Below are 21,472 nucleotides of genomic sequence, written 5' to 3'. Positions count from 1 at the left end.
TTTCACTTCAGGGTTTGGTATTTTATCTGGGAAGGGGTTTGCTATGTTTACTCAGGTGAATGTTAATGATAGTGCTAGCAGCTTTAAAGTCTTTAAACATTGTCATCAAAATTTTGCCCTTTGACAAACTATGTGAATCAGGTTGACTTAGTACTGTCAGTCGTCATTATCCCCGTCAAATATATTTAATCAAAGGGTTTGCTCTTTTATGTCTGGGAAGGGGTCTGTTATGTTTTGTTCAGGTAATGAACGTTACTGAGATCTGGCACATCTATGGCAGCTATTTCAAGGAAACAAGTATATTTCAATATTTGATGATGAGGTGGATGTACCCATCCCTGTTACTACATGGATCGAGAGCGTGCTCTTCATTGGCGCTAGTTTGATTGTGCTCTGTGATGGTTTCTTTGCTCTCTTGAACATTGCTGTTTCATCTTGATTAGTTGTTGATGTGCCATGATCCACTGCTATCTCATTCATTGCCTTCTCGAAAATTTAGTATTTGTTTTGTCAGAGGAGAAACTTGGTATAACATTCCCACTATTTTACATCTTTTTGGTCGGGTTGAAACCCAACCTTGTCAAAATTACAATAGGAGCCTACTGTTGGTAGGAAAAAACTATATTAGAGTTGGGTATAAAAAAATGGATATAGCATGCTATTCCCTGCTCTAGGACTTGTTCTAAAGAAAGGAGAAGTTCAGAAGGAGCCGGTTAAGTTCAAGGTAAACCCTATTTTGTAGGGCCTGCATCTTAGCTCTTCAAGCAGAAAGAATCAATGAGATGCTAGAGATCAGTGTCCTAGGTTTTGATGAGACCATAATAACTAAATTCTTATACAAAAATCTCTCGAAGTCATGTTTCTATTGTGGGGGGTTAGAACACATTGATAAAGATTGTCCACAAAGAAGAATGAAAGCGTGGAGGACCATAAGGCTTGGATGATGAAACATTGGTCTCAAGACAAAAATGTTTTTAATTGTAGTTACCTTCAAGAAGTCAAAGTTTTTGGTATGATAGATAGCACACCATTGCATTAGATTTTAAATAGCTTGGAATTGATATTGTTTAGAAGGGAGCAAACAATTGTCAGGATCAACCCTAAATAGGATGAATCCCACAAATGGCTTTGGGTGCACCCAAACGAGGCTAGATGCTTAGATAGCAACTATGAGAAGATTTATTTCACAATGTAGTAGAATGCCATAATTTGTTTTCTTTACACTTGTATGTTCACAATGCAATCATGGAAAGTTTCCATGCACGGTAAAACAAGCAGTCCAAGTGCGTTAGAGATATACAATGACGAATTCCATGCAATCGATGCTACACCATACCCCTGCTACTAATGCTATCAAAACATATTAAAAAGTACATTCTATGTCCCCAACATGCTTATTTGGAAAAATGGCCCTAGGGCCAATCTCTACCCCTGTATGCCCATTCGGCGGAATGGGCTTATGGCCATTCTATACCTCTTGTGCAATAGGTGAATGTTAGAATTTTCTTAGGGCTATACTCTACTCGTGCATGCATAAATTGTCAAATATATAAATAGATTATCCCCAAAATGGTCTCACAATATGCCAATACTCTTTAGATGCTCCTGTAGGAAATGAAGGATGGCAAATCCACATGCCTAGATGGTTTCACTACTTAATGGTATTAGTTGTTTCATTAGTACAAAGTCAGTGATGCCGTTTTGTAAAAGCCACTACTACCATTCACACAATCAATGCCTATTGTGAAGACTTCTAATTGTATATCTATTTAGCTTGCACTAATAAATTAATCAAAAGGCATTTTGGGTGCCTATTTTAGATCTAGTGGTTATAATATTGATAATATTGTAAGGGTTTAGACCTTAATTTTGTATATTGTAATTTGTATCTATAAGTGGCTACATTAATAGGTATTTGGCTAGGTTGCATTATATAGCCCGTATAATAATTTTATGCAAATAATACATGAATATATTCACAAAATCTTTGAATATCTAGTCATATCAAATAGTATATGCTCTTTTGGATTGATTTGCTTTTGAGAGAGAGAGAGCGCTCAAGTTCAAGTAATCTCTCCTCCCCCTCTCTTTTGTGTGTGTGTGTGTGTGTGTGTGTTGATTGCCCTTTGGTCAGAGACGACGATCACACAAGTAACATGTCATGATTCAAAGTGTCCATGTTGCTTGGCCCACATACGTAACCACCCTCTCTAGTCATGTATGTGGGCCAACATGGGCACTTTGAGTCATGTATTATATGTGTTCTTTGTGACCATATGGGCCAAGTGTGGACACTTTGAATCATGTTTTTAATTTAGTTAGATATTAAATTCAATTTTAATTTATTTACTTATGTATCTATTATATATTAATGGGAGACAACCAAGGCACAAGGAGAGGAGAGAAAAGAGAAATCTTGGATTTCTAGAAAATTAGAGGAAGAAATCCTTTCGATTGACTCTTTGTATTCTGGCTTCCATTCCTACATTTCGCTTCTACATACCGCAGCAACGCACGGGTTGAGTACTAGTTAGATTTATATGTTTATGAATTGGGGCTAGTTGTGAATACTATGGCACCCATGGGACAAGTGTGGACACTTTGAATCATGTTTTTAATTTAGTTAGATGTTATTGAATTCAGTTTTAATTTATTTACTATGCAATAGATTTATATGTGTATGAATTGGGGCTAGTTGTGAATACTATGGCACCGTGATGGAGCAGCAATTGTGAATACTCTAGCTTGGTGTTTCTCTACATTTGTCTTGGGCTACTACGAGGTTCGAACCCAAGATCTCTCGGATAACAGTACCCCTCTGCCGTGGTTGCAACACAGAGACTTAAGACATTGTACTAACGTTCTTTGGGACCAACTGAGCTACTGCTGTGGTTGCTCTTCACTAACATTCTTGAACACACAGGCTTTTTTTAATCAAAACCCACAATGTCTTCTGCTAACGTTTCCGTGTGTTGTTCTTCTGCTATTGGATTGCCGTTGATTCATAATTAATTGCCAATTCAATATGATTCTTTTTTTTTGGTAAGCCTATATATATATATATATATATATATATATATATATATATATATATATATATATATATATATATATATTATGGTTACACTCATCAACAACTCCCAACTGTTTACCCAACAACTAGTGAGTCCAAGAGACAACCCCAACAAGCCCATTGTCCATCTACTCTTTTCAATTGACTCCCTCCAGCACAGCAAAGGCCCATCCCATAGATCACCCAGATGGCAGATCTGTTTATTATTCACCACGCATGCTGACCCATTATAGAGTTACCTATGACTATCTGAGATCCACACCATCAATAAGGTCAAAGACCTTTTTCCAACACGAATAGAAAGCTACAAAAGAAAGCACCTTCACATTTAAGAGGACACCCACCCAATTCCTTAGAAGCACAAATCTTTTTCCATACTAACCATTGAGAAGGTTCAATTGAACCTTTTTCCTAGGCCTTCACAAGACCCCGGAATTTCAGCCAATGTCTTTTCTTGAAGTCCAACATAGGACAAAAGAAGTGCATATGAGAGAGCAGAATATAATTGATCACATTAAGCCTGGCATGGAAGGGCAAAGAATAACAAAGCTCCATTTATGCAGTTTGTTGCTCACTTTTTACATAATCCAATTAACCAATGTCGTATCAGTTGTCCCAACACCAATTAGGCAATCCACGGGTTAAAAAACACAACCCTTATAAATGACCTGACATCCCCACTTAGCTAGATCAAAACTATCCTCCCTAGTCATACAGATATCCTAAATAACACTTGGAGCCTTAAGAAGCATCAACAAAGCACTGCACCATAGCCAAAGCTCTTCTTTCTTCTCATTCTCAACTTGGCGGAAGAGAATAGAGTCATCATCAAGACATTGATTACTAAGGTCTCTATCTCCTTCCAACCTAAGCTCAACTATCTGACCCTCTTCCGCAACCAGCTCCAGAGCCAAGATGAGAGGATGAGTAATCACTAAGAACAACAGAGGGGCAAGAGGACAACCTTGATTAATAAGCTCTCTATCTCCTTCCAACCTAAGCTCAACCAGCTCGAGAGCCAAGATGAGAGAGGATTAGTAATCACTAAGAACAACAGAGGGGCAAGAGGACAACCTTATCTAACTGACCCGTGAAGGGAGACACTCCCAACCAAGGCTCCATTCAGCAGAAGGCTAAATTGGGCATCATAGCATACAACATAAATGACAATGGAATAAGCTTTCCAAACCCCTATTTTTCCAATACCTACTCAAGGACCAATGAACTATCCTATACCTTCTCAAGACCAAGTTGAAGCATTATACACTTTTGACCTATGTTTATTGTCAAGTCCTTTCCAACCAATACAGAGTAGATGTTATTCAAAATGGATCTCTCTTTAATGAAGCCATGTTTCCCTTTGGAGACACAAGCTTGCAACAAGAGAGATCCTAACAGAAATGACTTTAGCCATAATTTTACAAAGCATAGTACTAGCCCTCCAATGAGAATTCTTCTCCACTACATGCATGGGAATTAGCTTAATAGTGCCTTCTTTGACCTTGTTTTCCAATATCCCCAATCTGAAAGCCCTATTGACAATGAAAATAACATGCTTCTTGAAGAACTCAACAATTAGGCTATCTCATTTATGGGACAAGTGACTTATCCTTGTCCATCTAAAAGACAGCCAAGAAACAACCATCCTGCTAAATAAATCTTTCTAGCCAATCAGATTGCTCTGAAGTATACTTTTGGGAATGATGTCAAGAAGCCTTTTTCAAACCTCAATAGACACATCTCCATGCATGAGGGTATCTCTTAAGGAACTTGACCCACTTCATGAGGATTCTTAATAATATTCCATCATCTTCAACAACTTGACCTATAGCTTCATGGGCTTGCTTGTTAGGTTGCTTCTTAGTACAATTATCTTCTTCTAGCCCTATCGAGAAGCACTACGAATATTCACCTAGTCATAGCAACGAGCTTACGCACACACGAGGCACAAGAAACCTTCAAAGCAAGATGGGACTATATTACCATGCAATAAAATAAAATAAAATCAATGTCCTTTGGTGATTTTGAATTATAAACTACTTATCTTTCACATCAATGTCCCATGTTATATATATAAGATTGATGCACCACAAAAAAACATTGAACTTTTTTTTTTTTTTTTTTTTTTTTTTTTGTAGGACATGAATTTAAAGTTTGAATTCTCTCATACCAATAGTACTATACAAACCTATATTTGGGATGGTGTGTCATCAATATGTACGGAGTTATTTCCTCACAATTATAATCTTTCCACGATGTCTTGGTCATGTAAATTGATCCAAGAAGTATTACTCGATGGTTTTGCCTAGAGAAATGATTTTTTCAAACCTAAAAAGGACACTTTTAATGTTATTTAGTGTTACCAAACTAGTGTTCAATAAGTAACCTAGTTGCATACTTATTAATGATCTTAGGCACATGACAGGCGAATCAAGTAGGGGATGTGTGCACTTGATATAAACTTGGGCGTCCTTGGAATGAGATTTAATAAATAAGGTCTTAGACAATAGGAAAGCGGACACACACACAAAAATGTATACTGCCAAGCTAACATCTTTTGTACAAGACCATTGGCTCACATCTACTACACAAATGATGACAAACGCACCCAATAATCCGATAGATGACAAAACATTATAATCAGTTTCATATTTATAAATGAATGTGCAATATATAGTGAATGAAGCATACATTACATCTTAAACAAGGTTTGCCACTACAAATCCTGTATTTTTGACATAAAGAACACTAGGTTGCACATATAGCAGACATGCATGCAAGCATGTGTATATGCAGCACATCCCCCCCCCCCTTTCCTTTCCGCTGTTAAAAAAAAAACCACATGCTTGCATCTGACATCAGTAATATCAGAACTTGCTTTTCTGAGACTCACCATGGTACTTCTGTGACCAGCTCATATTTCCACATTATGGAAGACACGCAGAGAACTACTTCACACAATGACATCTTGATCTTTATAAAAAAGGCGTCCTGGCTCCGCTATTTGCCCCACTTTAGACTTTGTTCACCTGCCCGCTTCCCCTCTATCATTTATCTGCCTGCCCCACACTCCAGAATATATAATAGAAACATCATATGCACTACATGCATGAACAGGGACCCACAAAGACTCAGCACTTTTCTTTACAAATTGAGTTGCAATAGGGAAAACACCAACCATCCCCCCAAAAAATGAAGGCTTATCGGCTAAAAAAAAAACTGTGCGCTCATCCTATCATGAGTTGAAAATTTTTGATACATTTTTATTAATGTGAGTTTTTAAGTACCACCAGATACTTGGATTTGGAAACCTGTGCTGGGCAGACGCTTGATTGATCAGGGCTCTCCTCCAAGCTCAACACGGAGATTGTCGTAGGGGAACTCCTTTGGCGTCTGCAAAACCCACATGGAAGTTTAGGGAAATGAAAAAAAGGCCTATAATCTGAGGAGATATTAAATCAAGTGACAAAAAGACTGGACTGAGGATACGTACATAAGGCATCTTGGAAGGCTTGTCATTCCAAACTGCCAGAAGCCCAACTAGTCCAAAAAAGCCCAATCCGCCACACAACCATGCAAGTGCTTCATACTGGTGTGTGTCAAAACGTTAATTCAGCAAATGACAAGACGAGGGATATATCTCATAGTTTTGTCAAAATGTCCCAACTAAAAATGTTTTTAAAACGAAAAACTTAAAAATCAGATCCAGAAGCCGTGTCAACATGCCAGGTCACAGGGTTAGTTGCGTTTCATAGACAGGCACACAGGTGCCAGCAAAGTCAAGTTGATGAATGCACAAGGTTGCATCCCTGTAACATGAGGAAGGTTAGGCATTTACCTCTTAGTCTTGCAGATAGAACACTTGAATTCAATGCAATAGAGGAGAGACAGAAGATACTGAGCACTACACAGGATAGGTCCCAATAACCCATTGAAGGGCCCCCAACCCAACTGGTGTATTTGCTTTATTCTGCAATCTGCAATGAGTACACTAATTGGGGATGAATCTGTCCTACTTTGGGTCTAGACTGTTTCTGTGTTTTTCCCATAGGGAACACGGTGTTTCCCCTTTTCTTGCAGCCCGAAACATTTCCCGGGTAGGGAAACAGCGGGAACGACGGAGGAAACATTTCCCCAATAACACCTGGTGGTTACCCCTCCAAAACCACCAGTTTCAGAGCCATATCAGCTACTTTCTTGTTGTTTCTCACCAATCTTCAATCATAGTCTCCGGATTTCTTACATTTCAATGTTTTACTTCTCACCCTCGCTTCTATTTCCTCCTTATTTTACATCTCCTTAGATAACATGGCTTTTCAGACACCCTGAAATTGTCGTTTCCTTTTTCTTTTCCGTTTCCATTTTAACCATAACTATGATCCACAGTACCCAAACGTCACGTGCATCACATCACTTGGATGGCACATGAACATACTAGGCCATTGGTCGGATGCCCATCAATTAGGCTGGCCAAATATGTTGCCGCTCGTACGGAGATCAGATCAATCGAGGAGAGGAGGGTGGAGTCCAGGTACCACGCTAGAGCTTCCTTTTGGACCCAGGCCGGAGATAGTCATAGAGGACTTCTTTGAGATTGCAGGCCCCCATAGGCGGGGAGATGGTATTCGCACCCTGTGAGGCCAGGATGGAGCTATTATTTCAACACCCCCCCCCCCCCCCCCCCCCCCCCCCCCGCGGGTTCAATCCCTCCTCAGCGCCCCATTATCCCCACAAGTGATGGACGCATGCGAGAGGGTCCGGCAGCACACGAGAGGTGGTTCCTCCCGCTCTACGATCCTTCTTATTGACTCCCTTCGCAGTAGAGGAGTTGGTGGAGGCATTTACGGCTCTCCCTAGGGGCAAATGTGTTACATGCACTCTGCACTGTAGTGCATGGTGACAAGATGGCTCATCATCATCAGTCCAACATTGTACAGTATTAGTACCCTTAAGGATGATAATTGTCATACGCCATGACCCCATTGTAATCCTCAGTCTAGGATATGTCAGGCACGAGCTACGTAGGTCATTCCTTAGCCTTACACAGTCAGTTAGTCAATCGAAGTCCCTTAACCCACTTGGAGAGAATCATTCATGCAAATAGAAGTCATAGAAGCCTTAGGGTTTGCATCAGTTCATGGTTGCATTTTGCATATCATCCATCCCATAGGCACATAAGGCCACATAGACCATGTCAAAAGCATCAGAATATTATTCAGCATTATTCTAATATTTTTCCTATATTTATTAGTATTTAATTACCATTTTATAGCATTTATCACATTATTCTAGTCGTGTAGAATTCATGATGCAGTCGGCCAGCTCTGTAGCCAGCCAACAGCATCAAAAGCCCATATAAATAGCTCAACATTTGCATCGTTCATTCATCTCATAGATCATGTCAGAAAATGTAGCGGAAATGATAACCAAACTTGGGTTGACAAGAGCAAGTAGAATGCAGAAAATAGTCAGCACAAGAGACACAGAGAAATAGGCGTGTAAACTCTTCTCTATACACAAATCCCGCAGAAAACTGAATAATAAAGTGGTGGGGGGCATGGGGCCTATTTATATGCCCCATGCATGCAGTTGGCCAGCGCTAGTGGCTCTCCACGACTGCATGAAGCAGTCGGCCAGCAGTAAATACCTCCACGACTGCATAAAGCAAGAAAAAACTCCACGCTTGCAGAATAGGTAGTCGGCCAGCCACACGACTGCTGAATGGACAGTCGGCCAGCCACCAGAAGCTCCTGCCAACATTTGGCATCCATCCACACCACCGAAAAATGGGGAAAAAATACGGGGAGTGAAGAAAAATGATAAAACACCTATACAGGGCGGGCACACCCACAACAGAGGCCTTGGTGTATAAAAATAGACAGGAGATGACTTCTAACACCCCCTCTCAACTCCTGGCTGTGAAATCAACCCAAGAGAGCTGGAGTGCCACCTGAGCGTAGCCTGAGGTAGAGACTTCGAGAAGAGGTCCGCCGCATTGTCCTCCGTCGAACAATAAAGTAGCAAGATGTCACCAGCCATGATCTTCTCACGTACAAAGTGATACTGTATCTCTATGTGCTTGGTCCGAGCATGGAAGACCGCGTTCCGAGCAATAGCTATACAACTCTGGTTTTCGCACTGGATGACTGTGGGCTCCTCCTGTGGAAACCCGATCTCGCCTAGCAGCCTCTGCAGCCACACAACCTCACAAGCAGCCCGGTACACTGCCTCTGTCGAAGAGAGGGCAATAGTGTCGAAGAGAGGGCAATAGTTGGCTACCTCTTGCTGCTCCAAGAAACTGCTCCTGAGCCGAGGGTAAAACTGTATCCTGAAGTAGATCTCCTCGTGTCTGGATCTCCTCCCCAATCTGAGTCACTTCAACCTTGGAGCCTGACTCCATCCCCTCCTGTGTAAAAGAATCCTAGATCCTTCGTACTCTGCAGATACCGCAAGATCCGCAATCCTGCGTCCTAATGAGACTTCAATGGCGTCTGCATGAAAGAGCTCAACAGCCCCATGGAGAAGCTCAAGTCCAATCTGGTATTCAGCAACCAGATCAATGAACCAACCAACTTCCGGTACTGCGAGGCATCAACTGGCTCACAAGGATCAGTAACGGTTAACTTTGTGTTCGGGTCCATCGGCGAAGTAATAGGCTTGCAGTTCTCCATCCCAAAGGCCTCAAGCAACTCATGAACATACTGCTGCTGAGAGACGAAAAACCCCCTCTGGGTCTGCCAGATCTCCAATCCCAAAAAGAAGTGGAGCAAGCCTAAGTCGGTCATCTCAAACTCCTTTGACAAGGCAGCCTTCGTCACTCCAATGTGCTCCACATGACCGCCAGTGAGAATGAGATCATCCACATAAAGGATGATAATCGTGACCATGCCGCGTTCCCGAAAGAGATACAGGTTTGGATCTGCAACCGAAATCCAGTCCGAACAAAGAAGGAATCAATCTTCTGATTCCAAGCCCTTGGAGCCTGCTTAAGACCATACAAGGCGTTACGTAACCTGTAAACCATCCCTTCAGATCCTGGAACAATAAAGCTTGGAGGCTGCTCAACATACACCTCGTCCTGCAAGTCACCATTGAGGAACGCAGATTTTACATCCATTTGATACACGGGCCACCTCTGAGAAGAAGCAAGGGCAAGAACGGTCCGAATCATGGACATCCATGCTGTCGGTGAAAAGGTATCCTCGTAGTCGATGCCTGGCCGCTGAGCATAACCTTTAGCCACAAGTCTAGCTTTGTGTTTGTCCACCGACCCATCAGACGCATATTTGGTCTTATAGACCCATTTGACACCAACGACTGATCGTTTCGACGGCCTCGGTACCAACTCTTGTTCTTCTCGATGGCATCAAGTTCCACTTGCATGGCTTTCCTCCAAGTATCCTGTGAAAGGGCTTCTTTGACAGAAGTGGGCTCCTTGTCCCGCATAATACGAGACATCAAAGCATAGTTCACCTGAAGAAGCTCCGCTGTATTGCTTTCATCTCGGACTCTGTGTGATCTTCGAGGGCCGTCCTCTGTGGTCCACTCGGAGGGTAACTCTGTGACACCAGACTCCCGAAGGGTGTCTAACAACCACCTAGGTACTCGAACAGATTGTGGAGCCTCCTGTGGTGGCGGGGGCTCTACTCCAACTGCGGGCTCAACCTCCTGTACTGACTGAGGTTGATCAACTGGAATAATGGTCTGGGAATCATCATCAGACTCCTCTGGATCTCCAAGAAGTGGCGGCTCCTTGACAATGGATATTGGAACATGCTCGTGAAAGACCACATCCCGGCTGACAACAATCTCGTTCCTGTCTGGATCATACAATCTGTATCCCTTGGAAAGAGAATTATACCCCACAAATAGAAGCTTGCGGGACTTGGAGTCAAGCTTTCCCCTCTGCTTCTTCGGAATATGTACATACGCGTCACTCCCAAAAACACGGAAGTGCGAGACAAAGATGGTGTCTGCTGAGGTCCACACAAGTCAGTGTGAATCAACTCCAATGGCTTCGAAGCCCGCCTGGAAGCCTGCTTTGGAAAGGATTCTCTGTGCTGCTTACCACGTATGCAAGAACTGCAACGCCCTTGCCTACTACCAACATCTGGCAAGCCAACCACCATTTGGTCTCGGAAAGCTCGCCGAAGTGCATCCACATTTAAGTGGCCAAAACGAAAGTGCCACAAATCTCCGACCTGAGAACCTGTCAACGAGAAGAGTGCAGAGAGCTTGTAGATACCATTCTCCACACCGCCTTTCCAAACAACCTGGCCAGTCTCACGGTCCCGTAGAGCAACTGAATGCTCCTCAAATTCCACCCGAAAGCCAGTCTTGCATACTTCCTGCACTGACAGAAGATGAAAACCCAGAGCAAGGACATAAAGAACACGGGAAGCATGCTTGCCCCCCTTGCTGTCGGGAATAATCTCCATCCGGCCCTCACTATGTATCGGAATAGTGGAGTTGTCGCCAATAAAGATGTGACCTGACTGCCGTTTCAGATCCAGAAAGAAGTCACGGGATGAAGTCATGTGCCTGGAAGCACCACTGTCAAGAATCCATTCTCGGGTATCCTTCGCGGTGAAGCCAACTGCCTCCTCGCTCGAAGATGATGAAGCGTCAGAGTCCATCATCTCTAAGTGCACAAATGTCGGAGTCTTTGCAGCTGAGGCTGAGGAATCAGCACTCTTCCCTGTTCGCTTAGGACACTTCCTCCAATAGTGGCCTTTCTCGCCACAATCATTGCAGAATCTTTCGGCCTTCAGCTTCTCTCGTTCTGAGTCAAGCTTCTTCTCAGAAGACTTCTCCGGTGAAGCCTTCCCTTTGCCCTTGTTGTTATTCCGGCCTTTCGACCGTTGGCCAGTTAAGGCCTCCGAACCGCCGCTGTGAGGAGGGTTCGTGAAACGTTCCTCCTGGTCCAAGACCATTGGCACAAGCTCCTCCCAGGTAATGGTGCTGAGCCTGCCACTCGTAATCAACGAGGAGTGGAAAGCAAAATACTGAGCAGGCAAGTGGGACAGCAAAGTGATAGCCATGTCTTCAGATGATATCTCCTTCCCAGCTTGTAGGACTTCCTACTGAAGGGCCTGCAGCTTGTTAATGTGTTCCCGCATCGTCGAGGACTTTGCAGGGTTCATAACCTGCATCTGCACTTCCAAGGAGATCCGTTTCATGGGTGATACCCTGTTATAAAGAGAAGCCAAGTGCTCCCATATGCCTCTCGCCAGCGTCATGTGCTTTACATGATTGATCACTTGTGGTGTGCAGTTGAGGAAAATAAATGACCGGACACTTGCGTTGACACGATCCCACATGTGTGCCTGTGCCTCTCGGTCCTTCCTCATCGACAGAAACTCCCCTTCCTCTGCTTCCGGTCGTGGAACCCCGATGATGATGAAATCAACAAGGTCATACGACTCCAACACAGACTCTATCATAACCTTCCAGATGCCGTAATTGGACCTGTCCAACTGACGGTCCACTGGGAACGTGGGGAGAGTCGGGATCTTCACGTGCTTCTCAGCCATCTCTAGTAAATCTGCCATCGCGGGGATTAAACTGAAAAAGGGTGGGTGGGTGGGAAAAAAAATCTCTAAAACTTGCAAGTGGCTGTCCAGCACCTTAGCCTGCCTTTCTCTTGCACCTTCTCTTCCCAAACAATCCAAAACAATCCACCAATCAGCAACCTAACGATCCCCCTCTTGCTCAGAAAACTCCCAAGATCTATCACGAGCCTAGGGCTCTGATACCATGTCAGAATATGCAGCGGAAATGATAACCAAACTTGGGTTGACAAGAGCAAGTAGAATGCAGAAAATAGACAGCACAAGAGACACAGAGAAATAGGCGTGTAAACTCTTCTCTATACACAAGATCCCGTAGAAAACTGAATGATAAAGTGGTGGGGGGCATGGGGCCTATTTATATGCCCCATGCATGCAGTCGGTCAGCGCTAGTGACTCTTCACGACTGCATGAAGCAGTCGGCCAATAGTAAATACCTCCACGACTGCATAAAGCAAGTCGGCCAGTAGAAAAAACTCCACGCTTGCTGAATAGGTAGTCAGCCAGCCACACAACTGCTGAATGGACAGTCGGCCAGCCACCAGAAGCTCCTGCCAACATCTGGCATCCATCCACACCACCGAAAAATGGAAAAAAATAGGGAAAAAATACGGGGAGCGAGGAAAAATGATAAAACACCTATACAGGGCGGGCACACCCACAACAGAGGCCCTAGTGTATAAATATATATAGGAGATGACTTCTAACAGATCAGCCATCAAATGTTGGAGCCTTCAGCACAAGGAGCATAAGCGATTGATCATCCAGCCCTAGATCACATCAGCCCTCAGCGTTTTCAGTCCACAGCACAAGGAGCATCACCGCATGAAGCATTCAGTCATCCATCATCAAAACGCAGCATCTACAGCATTCAGCCCATAGAAGCACTTCAGTACCTTGTGTTTTCAGCACACATACAGTTTTCAGCATACACACATATCATCGTTTTGCTACAGCCCTATCGGTGAAGGTAAAACATATTCATTCATTCATTTTCATCATATACACACACAGCCTAGAACAGTCCCAATCAGCCCCTTCACTCAGCCTCAGATTTGCAGCCTTCCTACATCCATTGGGAAGAGTGCATAGGCTTGAGATCGGTCATCATTGGTGCTTCTACAACCGTGTATAGTTCAGCCTGACTCTTGGTCCTCCGAGATCTTGGGTTTGGCTTATCGTCAATCCAAAGTCATTCTCTTTCAAAGTAATAAAGCAAATACTACTCCAGTAACAAGATAGGGAGCCCTTCAGTGGGTAATTTGGGACCCCATACGGTGTTCAGTTTCTATCTCTCTCTCTCTCTCTAAATGTTTGAAGTCATAAAAGTGGATTGCTAAACTCGCGAAACTCAAGATATAGAAGGCGGTGTGAGACTTGTGTGACAGGATCCTTAATTACAAATACTTCCGCTCCATGTTACAAAATGCCCGGGGCGGACGGGCTTCTAGTTTCTTTCTTTCTTCGCCATTGGGATCTCATGGAAGGCGGCCTTTGAGTAGCCTTCAATGAGATTATGATCACAAGTGCCATGCCATAGAGGCTTTCAAAGGGGCCTACAAGATCTTGGCCAAGGCCATCAGCTGGAGACTTCAGCCTTTCCTCCTTGACTTGATCCTTACACTCAGATAGGATTTGTTCACAATCAGAGTATTCTGGACAACATCTTCACTTTCTACGAGGCAACAACTTCGGCCAAGCTGCGGCAGCAGGACCTATAGTGCTCCTCCTAGACTTTGAGAAAGCTGGTTGTACTAAATAGATATTGGCCTTGGCTGACCAGTTACGAGCTGTGGAGGGGCTAATACTTCACGAGGTGAGGCCAAGCAATGCTGCAACACAAAGCAAGAGCAAGGGTATTCCATGGTGCCTGTGAACCAACACAAAGCAAGGGAAAGAACAACCAGTGTGGTCGTTGAAGCTTCTGCTAAGCCTTGTAGAATAAGGTGGTTGGTGGTGAGAAAGAGGAGCACCACACGGTGACTTGTGAGTCAACACAAGCAAGTGCAAAGGCAAGGTGGCCGGTGATTCTAAGGATCTAGGGACTTGTTGATGAGAAGAAAGACAGGGGGCAAAAGCTTATGGTTGAATCTATAGCAAAAAAAAAGTGGGATGAGGTCCTGTGAGTTCCTCTTAGTTGTATCATGGTACTGATTCTCTTTACCCTTTTGTCATAGACTTGGGAGAAAATTTTATTTCTCTTCCCTAATTTATGGTTTGAGAACAGGGAAAGTGTATGTTCTCGTCTTTCATGCACATGTTGGAAATTTGGTGCAAAGAACCCTCATACTTGTACTAAACAAATACTCCTTGGAATGAAGTTTCTCTTAAAAGAGGGGGGGGGGAGGGGGCGTTCCGGTCCCAATGATGTGTTGAGAGATATTAGCTTTCGTTTGATCATAAATTTCTCATTGGTTTGCAAGTATATTCAAACTAGGATTGGTATTTCTACTTGGGTGCCCATGCCGTTACAACATGCACATGACATCTGCCAAAAGTGCGCGTGAGACATAGGCACAAAGAGAAGGAAAACAAATCTGCATAATGATGAAAAAGCAATGATACAATCAACCCTGTGCAAGGGGTGGTCCCTGTATGTGTGGGCATGATGAACTACTCCCCTAAGGGAGGACCCGGGCCTGGAAGCCCCTGTCAGAGTGAGTACAAATGAGGAGGACGCGAGCCTTATATAGCCCCAAGATAAGCTGGCCGACTTGCTCCAGAAAAGTCTCACGACTGGACAAAAATAAACATGTGATAATGGGTGGCCAACCCTACAACCAAGGGCCTAAACATGAGGAAAACATAAGGTGCTGCCCGGGATAAATCTGGGCACCCCTGATACACAACTTGGGCACACTACCAGGAGATGAATAATGCTAACACCCCCTCTCAGATCCTGGGAGTGAAACCGGTCCAAGGAGCTGGAAAAGGAAACCTCCAAAGCAAGTCGAAAAGTCGATCTGCTCCCGCCTCTGCCACTTGCTCTAAGAAACTGCTCCCGATCCAGAAGGCCAACAAAATCCAAAGAATGAACCACCAGATGTCCATATCTCCAACCCAATCTATATCACACCCGTCACACAATGTGCTCCCTCTTCAGCCCAAGAAAGGATGTCGTCTGACTCTACCTCCAAGAAAAAAAAATCTGCTTCTTAGAGAACACCACCAAACTGTCTCCTTGTTGGCACCCCCTCTAGACACCCTAGAGGCCCACAATGTCTACATCAGCCCTGGTACTCAAGCCTCCAACTCTAAGCTTGTTGAGCACCAATCTCCAAATACAAGGTTTTCGGATCTCCATGTATCCCTTGGTCCAAGAATGCCTCTCTGTCCTGCTAACACTCCAAGTGGAAGAAACATACCTCCAACACTGTAGCTGACAATCCTGCTGGCACCTGACCTTTAAAACCTGTATCCATAACTCGCCGTCGCGTGATGGGACTACTACTCACACACCCCTATGAGTCACCCAATCACATGGCAACACCCCCTGAGCTCTTTGGTGTTTTAACTATGGCAGTGACCTCAAGAAAGCTCTCCTGCCAAAACCTGACACCCCCAGCTGGCAAGCTCCCAACCAACTAGTCACGTGTCCATGTGGAACCAACCATCCACAACTCATCATCCCAAAGCACAATCTGATGTCAATCATCTGCTCCACACTGCTGCTCCACTGGTACCTACCTGCACCCAATGAACTTGTACACCTGCAATGCATCCTGTACCCATCCTGCAACTAAGCAAGTACCTGTGAACCTCGTTAACAGCTTTCGTCACCAAGTGACCTAGCCTGCCTTTGCATAAATGCCGATATCACCCTGTACACCAAATCAATGCTTATCCTAGAGATGAAGACTCCTGTGCCTGTATCCTGTAATCCACAAGGCCATCTGCCTAGGGAATAGGAGTGGCTCACTGCCAAGTAACCACATCCCCCTCTCAAGGTGAACACCCTGAGAACCTAAGGAAACACATGTACTATTACTGGAACATGCTCATCAAAGACCACATCCCGGCTGACAACAATCTCATTCCTCTCTGGATCATACAATCTGTATCCCTTGGAAAGAGAATTATACCCCACAAATATAAGCTTGCCGGATTTGGAGTCAAGCTTCCCCCTCTGCTTCTTCGGAATATGTACATACGCATCACTCCCAAAAACACGGAAGTGGGAGACATCAGGTTTCCTGCCAAAGTATGCCTCAAACGGAGTCATATTAGGTACTGAAGTCGTTGGAGACTAGTTGAGGGTATGGACAGCCGTTGCCTCAGCCTCTCCCCAAAGTGGACAAGGAAGATCACGATGCTCCAGCATGGTCCTCGCCATCTCCACCACAATTCTGTTTTTGCGTTCTACAACTCCATTCTCTGAAGGCGATCCTGTATTGGCCAGTTCCCTCTTGATGCCATGGTCTCCACAAAATCTGAGAAATACATTCGAGGAGAATTCACCCCCTTTGTCAGCCCTGAGAGTCTTTACCTGCAATCCAGACTCTTTTTCCACCAACACGTGCCAATCCTTGAACCGTGCAAAAGCTTGGTCCTTCTGTGAAAGAAAGTAGACCCATGTGAATCTGGTACAGTCATCAACAAGCAGCATGAAATAGAGAGATTCTCCCAATGATGGTGTCTGCCAAGGTCCACACAAGTCAGTGTGAATCAACTCCAATGGTTTTGAAGCCTGCCTGGAAGCTTGCTTCGGAAAGGATTCCCTGTGCTACTTACCACGTATGCAAGAACTGCAACGTCCTTGCCTGCTGCCAACATCTGGCAAGCCAACCACCATCTGGTCCCGGAAAGCTCGCCGCACTGCATCCACATTTAAGTGGCCAAAACGAAAGTGCCACGGATCTTCGACCTGAGAACCTGTCAATGAGGACAGTGCAGAGAGCTTGTAGATACCATTCTCCACACCGCCTTCCCAAACAACCTGGCCAGTCTCACGGTCCCGTAGAGCAACTGAATGCTCCTTAAATTCCACCCGAAAGCCAGTCTTGCATACTTCATGCACTGATAGAAGATGAAAACCAAGAGCAGGGACGTAAAGAACACGGGAGGCATGCTTGCCCCCCTTGCCGTCGGGAATAATCTCCATCCGGCCCTCACTGTGTATCGGAACTTGATAACGATGAAATCAACAAGGTCATATGACTCCAGCACCAACTCCATCATAACCTTCTGGATGCCGTAATTGTTCCCGTCCAACTGACGGTCCACTGGGAACGTGGGGAGTGTTGGGATCTTCACATGCTTCTTAGCCAGCTCTAACAAATCTGCCATTGCGGGGATGTAACTGAAAAAAGGTGGGTGGGTGGGAAAAAAAACCTTTAAACCTACAAGTGGCTGTCCCGCCTTCCTCTTGCTTCTTCTCTTCCCGAACAGTCCCTAACAGTCCACCAATCAGCAACGCAACAATCCCCCTCTTGCTCAGAAAACTCCCAACATCTTTCAAGAGCCTAGGGCTCTGATACCATGTCAAAATACGCAGCGGAGATGATAACCAAATCTGAGACCACAAGAGCAAGTAGAGCGCAGAAAATAGACAGCACAAGAGAAGGAGAGAGATAGGCGTCTAACTCTTCTCTATACACAAGATCCCGAAGATGAAAACAAGATACAATGAAGTGGGGAGCCATGGGGCCATTTTATATGGCCCCATATATGCAGTCGGCCTGCAGTAGGGACAGCCGACAGGACAAAATGTCCACGACCAGTAAATATCACCAGTCGGCCAGCAGGCAGAGAGAATCTGGGACTGCCAGTGACCAGTCGGCCAGCATCTGGTACAGCCGACAAGTCCAATACTGCCTCCCAACCATGAAAAAATAGGAAAAAAATATGGAGAGTGGAAAAAAATGAAAAAACACCTACAAAGGGCGGGCACACCCACAACAGAGGCCCTAGTGTCTGATAAAGACAGGAGATGACTTCTAACACAAGAGTCCTAAACTACTACTCTGTATTATGTACAAGAAAATTGAAATTCAAGTACAAGATGTGGCTGAGAATGAAGACATCAAATCACAACCCTATGACCTATTGTACACTCCTGGCTAGCACTTCGCCTACAAAGAAACACTTTGTGAAGTCCAACACTAAGGAAAGCAGATGAATATGACGATTTGAATACCCACGCATATATATGCACCAATGCTCCTAGTTAGCCTGCGGTAGCTATCGGCCAACTCTACCCAACTGCCACATCATCATTGTCACATCATAATTACCACATCATCATTGCCATGTGTCACCTGCACTGTCCGACCCTGCCCGTCGGCTGCTATCTGATGCCTGGCTCTACCCTACATACTCGTAGGGGTGTCACAAAGGTGGGTCAGAAAGCTCCTAGAGCACCAATGCATGTTTCACACACCTGTTTAGGGTGGGTCACGAGCTTGTCACAGCCAAACCCTCTCCAAGATCCCCTAAATACGCGTTAACCCAAATTACATTCAACGGGCTCAGGCTCACCACCAAACCGTAGATACAATAAACCAGATCACCCCCAAGCATATGGATCAAGGCTCCCATCCATATAGACCATACCAACAAGACCTATGGATGGGTAGAGGACTGGATTAGCACTCATGGCTCAGGTATTGACCATCATAGCACAAGGCTACAACAATACAATAACCCACTCCACTCATATAACCCTCACTATATAGCTTTTTCCAACAAAAGCGATACTTATGGGATTATTCACTTATAACTCACTTATGAATAATTTATAAACCTTGACCCTTACAATCAGCCTGGTGTCCTAATCCCTACGCCCCTAGCCCCCGATTAAGCCGGCTAACCCTATGGTTAGCATCAGGTACATAACAGTAAGTGACCACAAACTCTAATGCACCTTCCCAAACCGTGCAGATTCCTCAAACTCAAATGCAAGGAAAAAAGAACCATGGTACGGCGCACTGTTCCTCAGCCACTAATTCTTGCTTCAGGTGGGCATTGGGAGAGCCACTACGTGGAATGTGCCCTACTATTCCTCAACAAGTATTTTAGCGCTCATGTACAGTGGATAACATGGCTTTCAAAGCCATGTACAGTGGATAACATGGCTTTCAAAGCACCTAAGAAATGTGTACAAAAGCTATATATCTTGGTTTCTAGTGTAGAATTTCAAATGGCATTGAAGGCCTATGTGTAGTTTGAGAACAATATCCTTATCGATACTTGCCCATAAAAGGCATGTTTGCCAAAACCATAAGCTATATATTCAACAAACAGAGGAAATTTGATGGCATGATTTACATACCTTTCCAACCATTGGAGCCACATGATCCAGACAAGGCTCAGGGTAGGCGCTTCCGTCATCCCAAACCAGCTCATCCTCTTCGGGAAGCTACATATTTCAACCGTGAAGAGGTCAAGATATGATTCAATATCCCACATCAATAGTCATGGAAACCCTATGGTGCTAAATTAAATCTACACATATTTTTACCTGTCATAGTTTTGAATCAATTTTTAAAAATCAGCAGGAAATCAACCACGAAACTCTGTTAATTTTCTCCTGATGTTTTTCTTGACGAATCGCGAATTTTCTGTTGATTTTCTAGATAGATTACAGAGTGCGAGCGTTGAGAGGAGACTTACGGGTTCGTTGGGGACGTGCATGGACCCAGCAGGCAGGCCCATGCCCGATCTAAGAGGCATATAAGGCCGGCCAATGACGTTTCGGCGAAATGCAGAAGCCAAACATCTCACTGCCATGGTGTCTCGCGCTCTTCAAAATATTACATGAAATTTACATAAGGCTGGCCTGATACTACGAAGACCAGGCCCTTCTTTTTAAAACGTCCGCAGGCGTTTTCACACTATGCGACTGTCCGTTACATCTCTTTCCTCTTCACAAATATGTGAGGCACCATGAAAATACCCTTTTAATTTTAGGTTCTTATACCAACTAAGGGTTTATACCTTTGGTTTCTTCTCAACACAAAATAAAGGATATACAACAACCTTTAAAATGGGTTTACATGGATTGCTTCCATCTTGTGCTATGGAGATGTGGAGAAGAACGTAGTGTCAATTCTTGGAGATGCTGAGCAAATGCTGCTACTGTAACTGGGGAAGCTTTGACTATAGACAATGGTCTAAAATAATATACTCTCAAAATGCTCTATTATATTGGTGCTAGAGCTGTAGCTGTTGTGTTGCTTCTTATCTACAACTGTTGTACATAAAGCCACCAAAAATATGTGCCCTACTATAAAGGAGATGCCAGTTTTGCTACTATTGGGCAATGTGTGGAGATGTTGGAGATAGTGCAATTGCCTTGGGGTTATAGAGAGGAAGGATTCAAACACCCATTATGCATGACTACTTGAGGAGATGTTGATTATGAGTGTGAGCATTGAGGCTTTCTCTTTGATTTTAAGGATACTTTTTCTCTCTCATTATTAGAGAACGGAGGGAAATGCACTTGCATATTTGGGGCTATTCTCTCTCTCTCTCTCTCTCTCTCTCTCTCTCTCTCTCTCTCTCTCATTTCTAGCTTTAGATACTAATCTAATGCCATTAGTACTAATCCAACTACCCACAAAAAGACCTCTCTCTAGTAAAGGGTAGTAAAGAGGAAGAGACAAAATTCCTAAGTTAAATCCTACGCTCCGATACCATGTTAAGAATCATGTTGGATCAAAGTTTAGGATGCTAAAATTGATTAAGGATACTATTTAAAGAAAAATGAGATTAAGCAAATCAAGCTCAAATTTCATAAAGAGAGTACATCATTTTATAGTTCCCAATGAAACTCTCTAGCTCTCATCCACCTCCTTAGCTTTCCTAAATGAAGCGAGTACATCATTTCATG

General features: G+C 44.0%; 1 protein-coding gene across 1 annotated transcript; it reads right to left on the bottom strand.

Moving 5' to 3' along the window:
- Positions 1-6,198: 6,198 nt before the first annotated feature.
- LOC147629775 (NADH dehydrogenase ubiquinone 1 beta subcomplex subunit) lies at positions 6,199-20,431 on the bottom strand. Its single transcript, XM_086811283.1, has 4 exons — positions 20,254-20,431; positions 19,913-19,999; positions 6,567-6,662; positions 6,199-6,466 (listed from the first exon to the last, which is right to left on the bottom strand). The coding sequence occupies exons 1-4, from the start codon at positions 20,368-20,370 to the stop codon at positions 6,410-6,412; spliced, it is 357 nt and encodes a 118-aa protein (XP_086667409.1). The 5' UTR covers positions 20,371-20,431; the 3' UTR covers positions 6,199-6,409.
- Positions 20,432-21,472: the final 1,041 nt, after the last annotated feature.

Source organism: Cibotium barometz, chromosome 17 (genome assembly GCF_041138505.1).
Source record: "Cibotium barometz isolate CiBa-2024 chromosome 17, ASM4113850v1, whole genome shotgun sequence".
NCBI classification, from domain to species: Eukaryota; Viridiplantae; Streptophyta; class Polypodiopsida; order Cyatheales; family Cibotiaceae; genus Cibotium; species Cibotium barometz.
This window is presented reverse-complemented; position numbering and strand designations above follow the sequence as displayed.

Excerpts from the sequence above, each read along its gene's own strand:
- LOC147629775 (XM_086811283.1), bottom strand. The coding sequence starts at position 20,370 with ATGGCAGTGAGATGTTTGGCTTCTGCATTTCGCCGAAACGTCATTGGC. Across the intron at positions 20,000-20,253 it reads TGCACGTCCCCAACGAACCC|CTTCCCGAAGAGGATGAGCT; the intron begins GTAAGTCTCCTC and ends TGAAATATGTAG. Across the intron at positions 6,467-6,566 it reads AGCCTTCCAAGATGCCTTAT|ACGCCAAAGGAGTTCCCCTA; the intron begins GTACGTATCCTC and ends TGGGTTTTGCAG.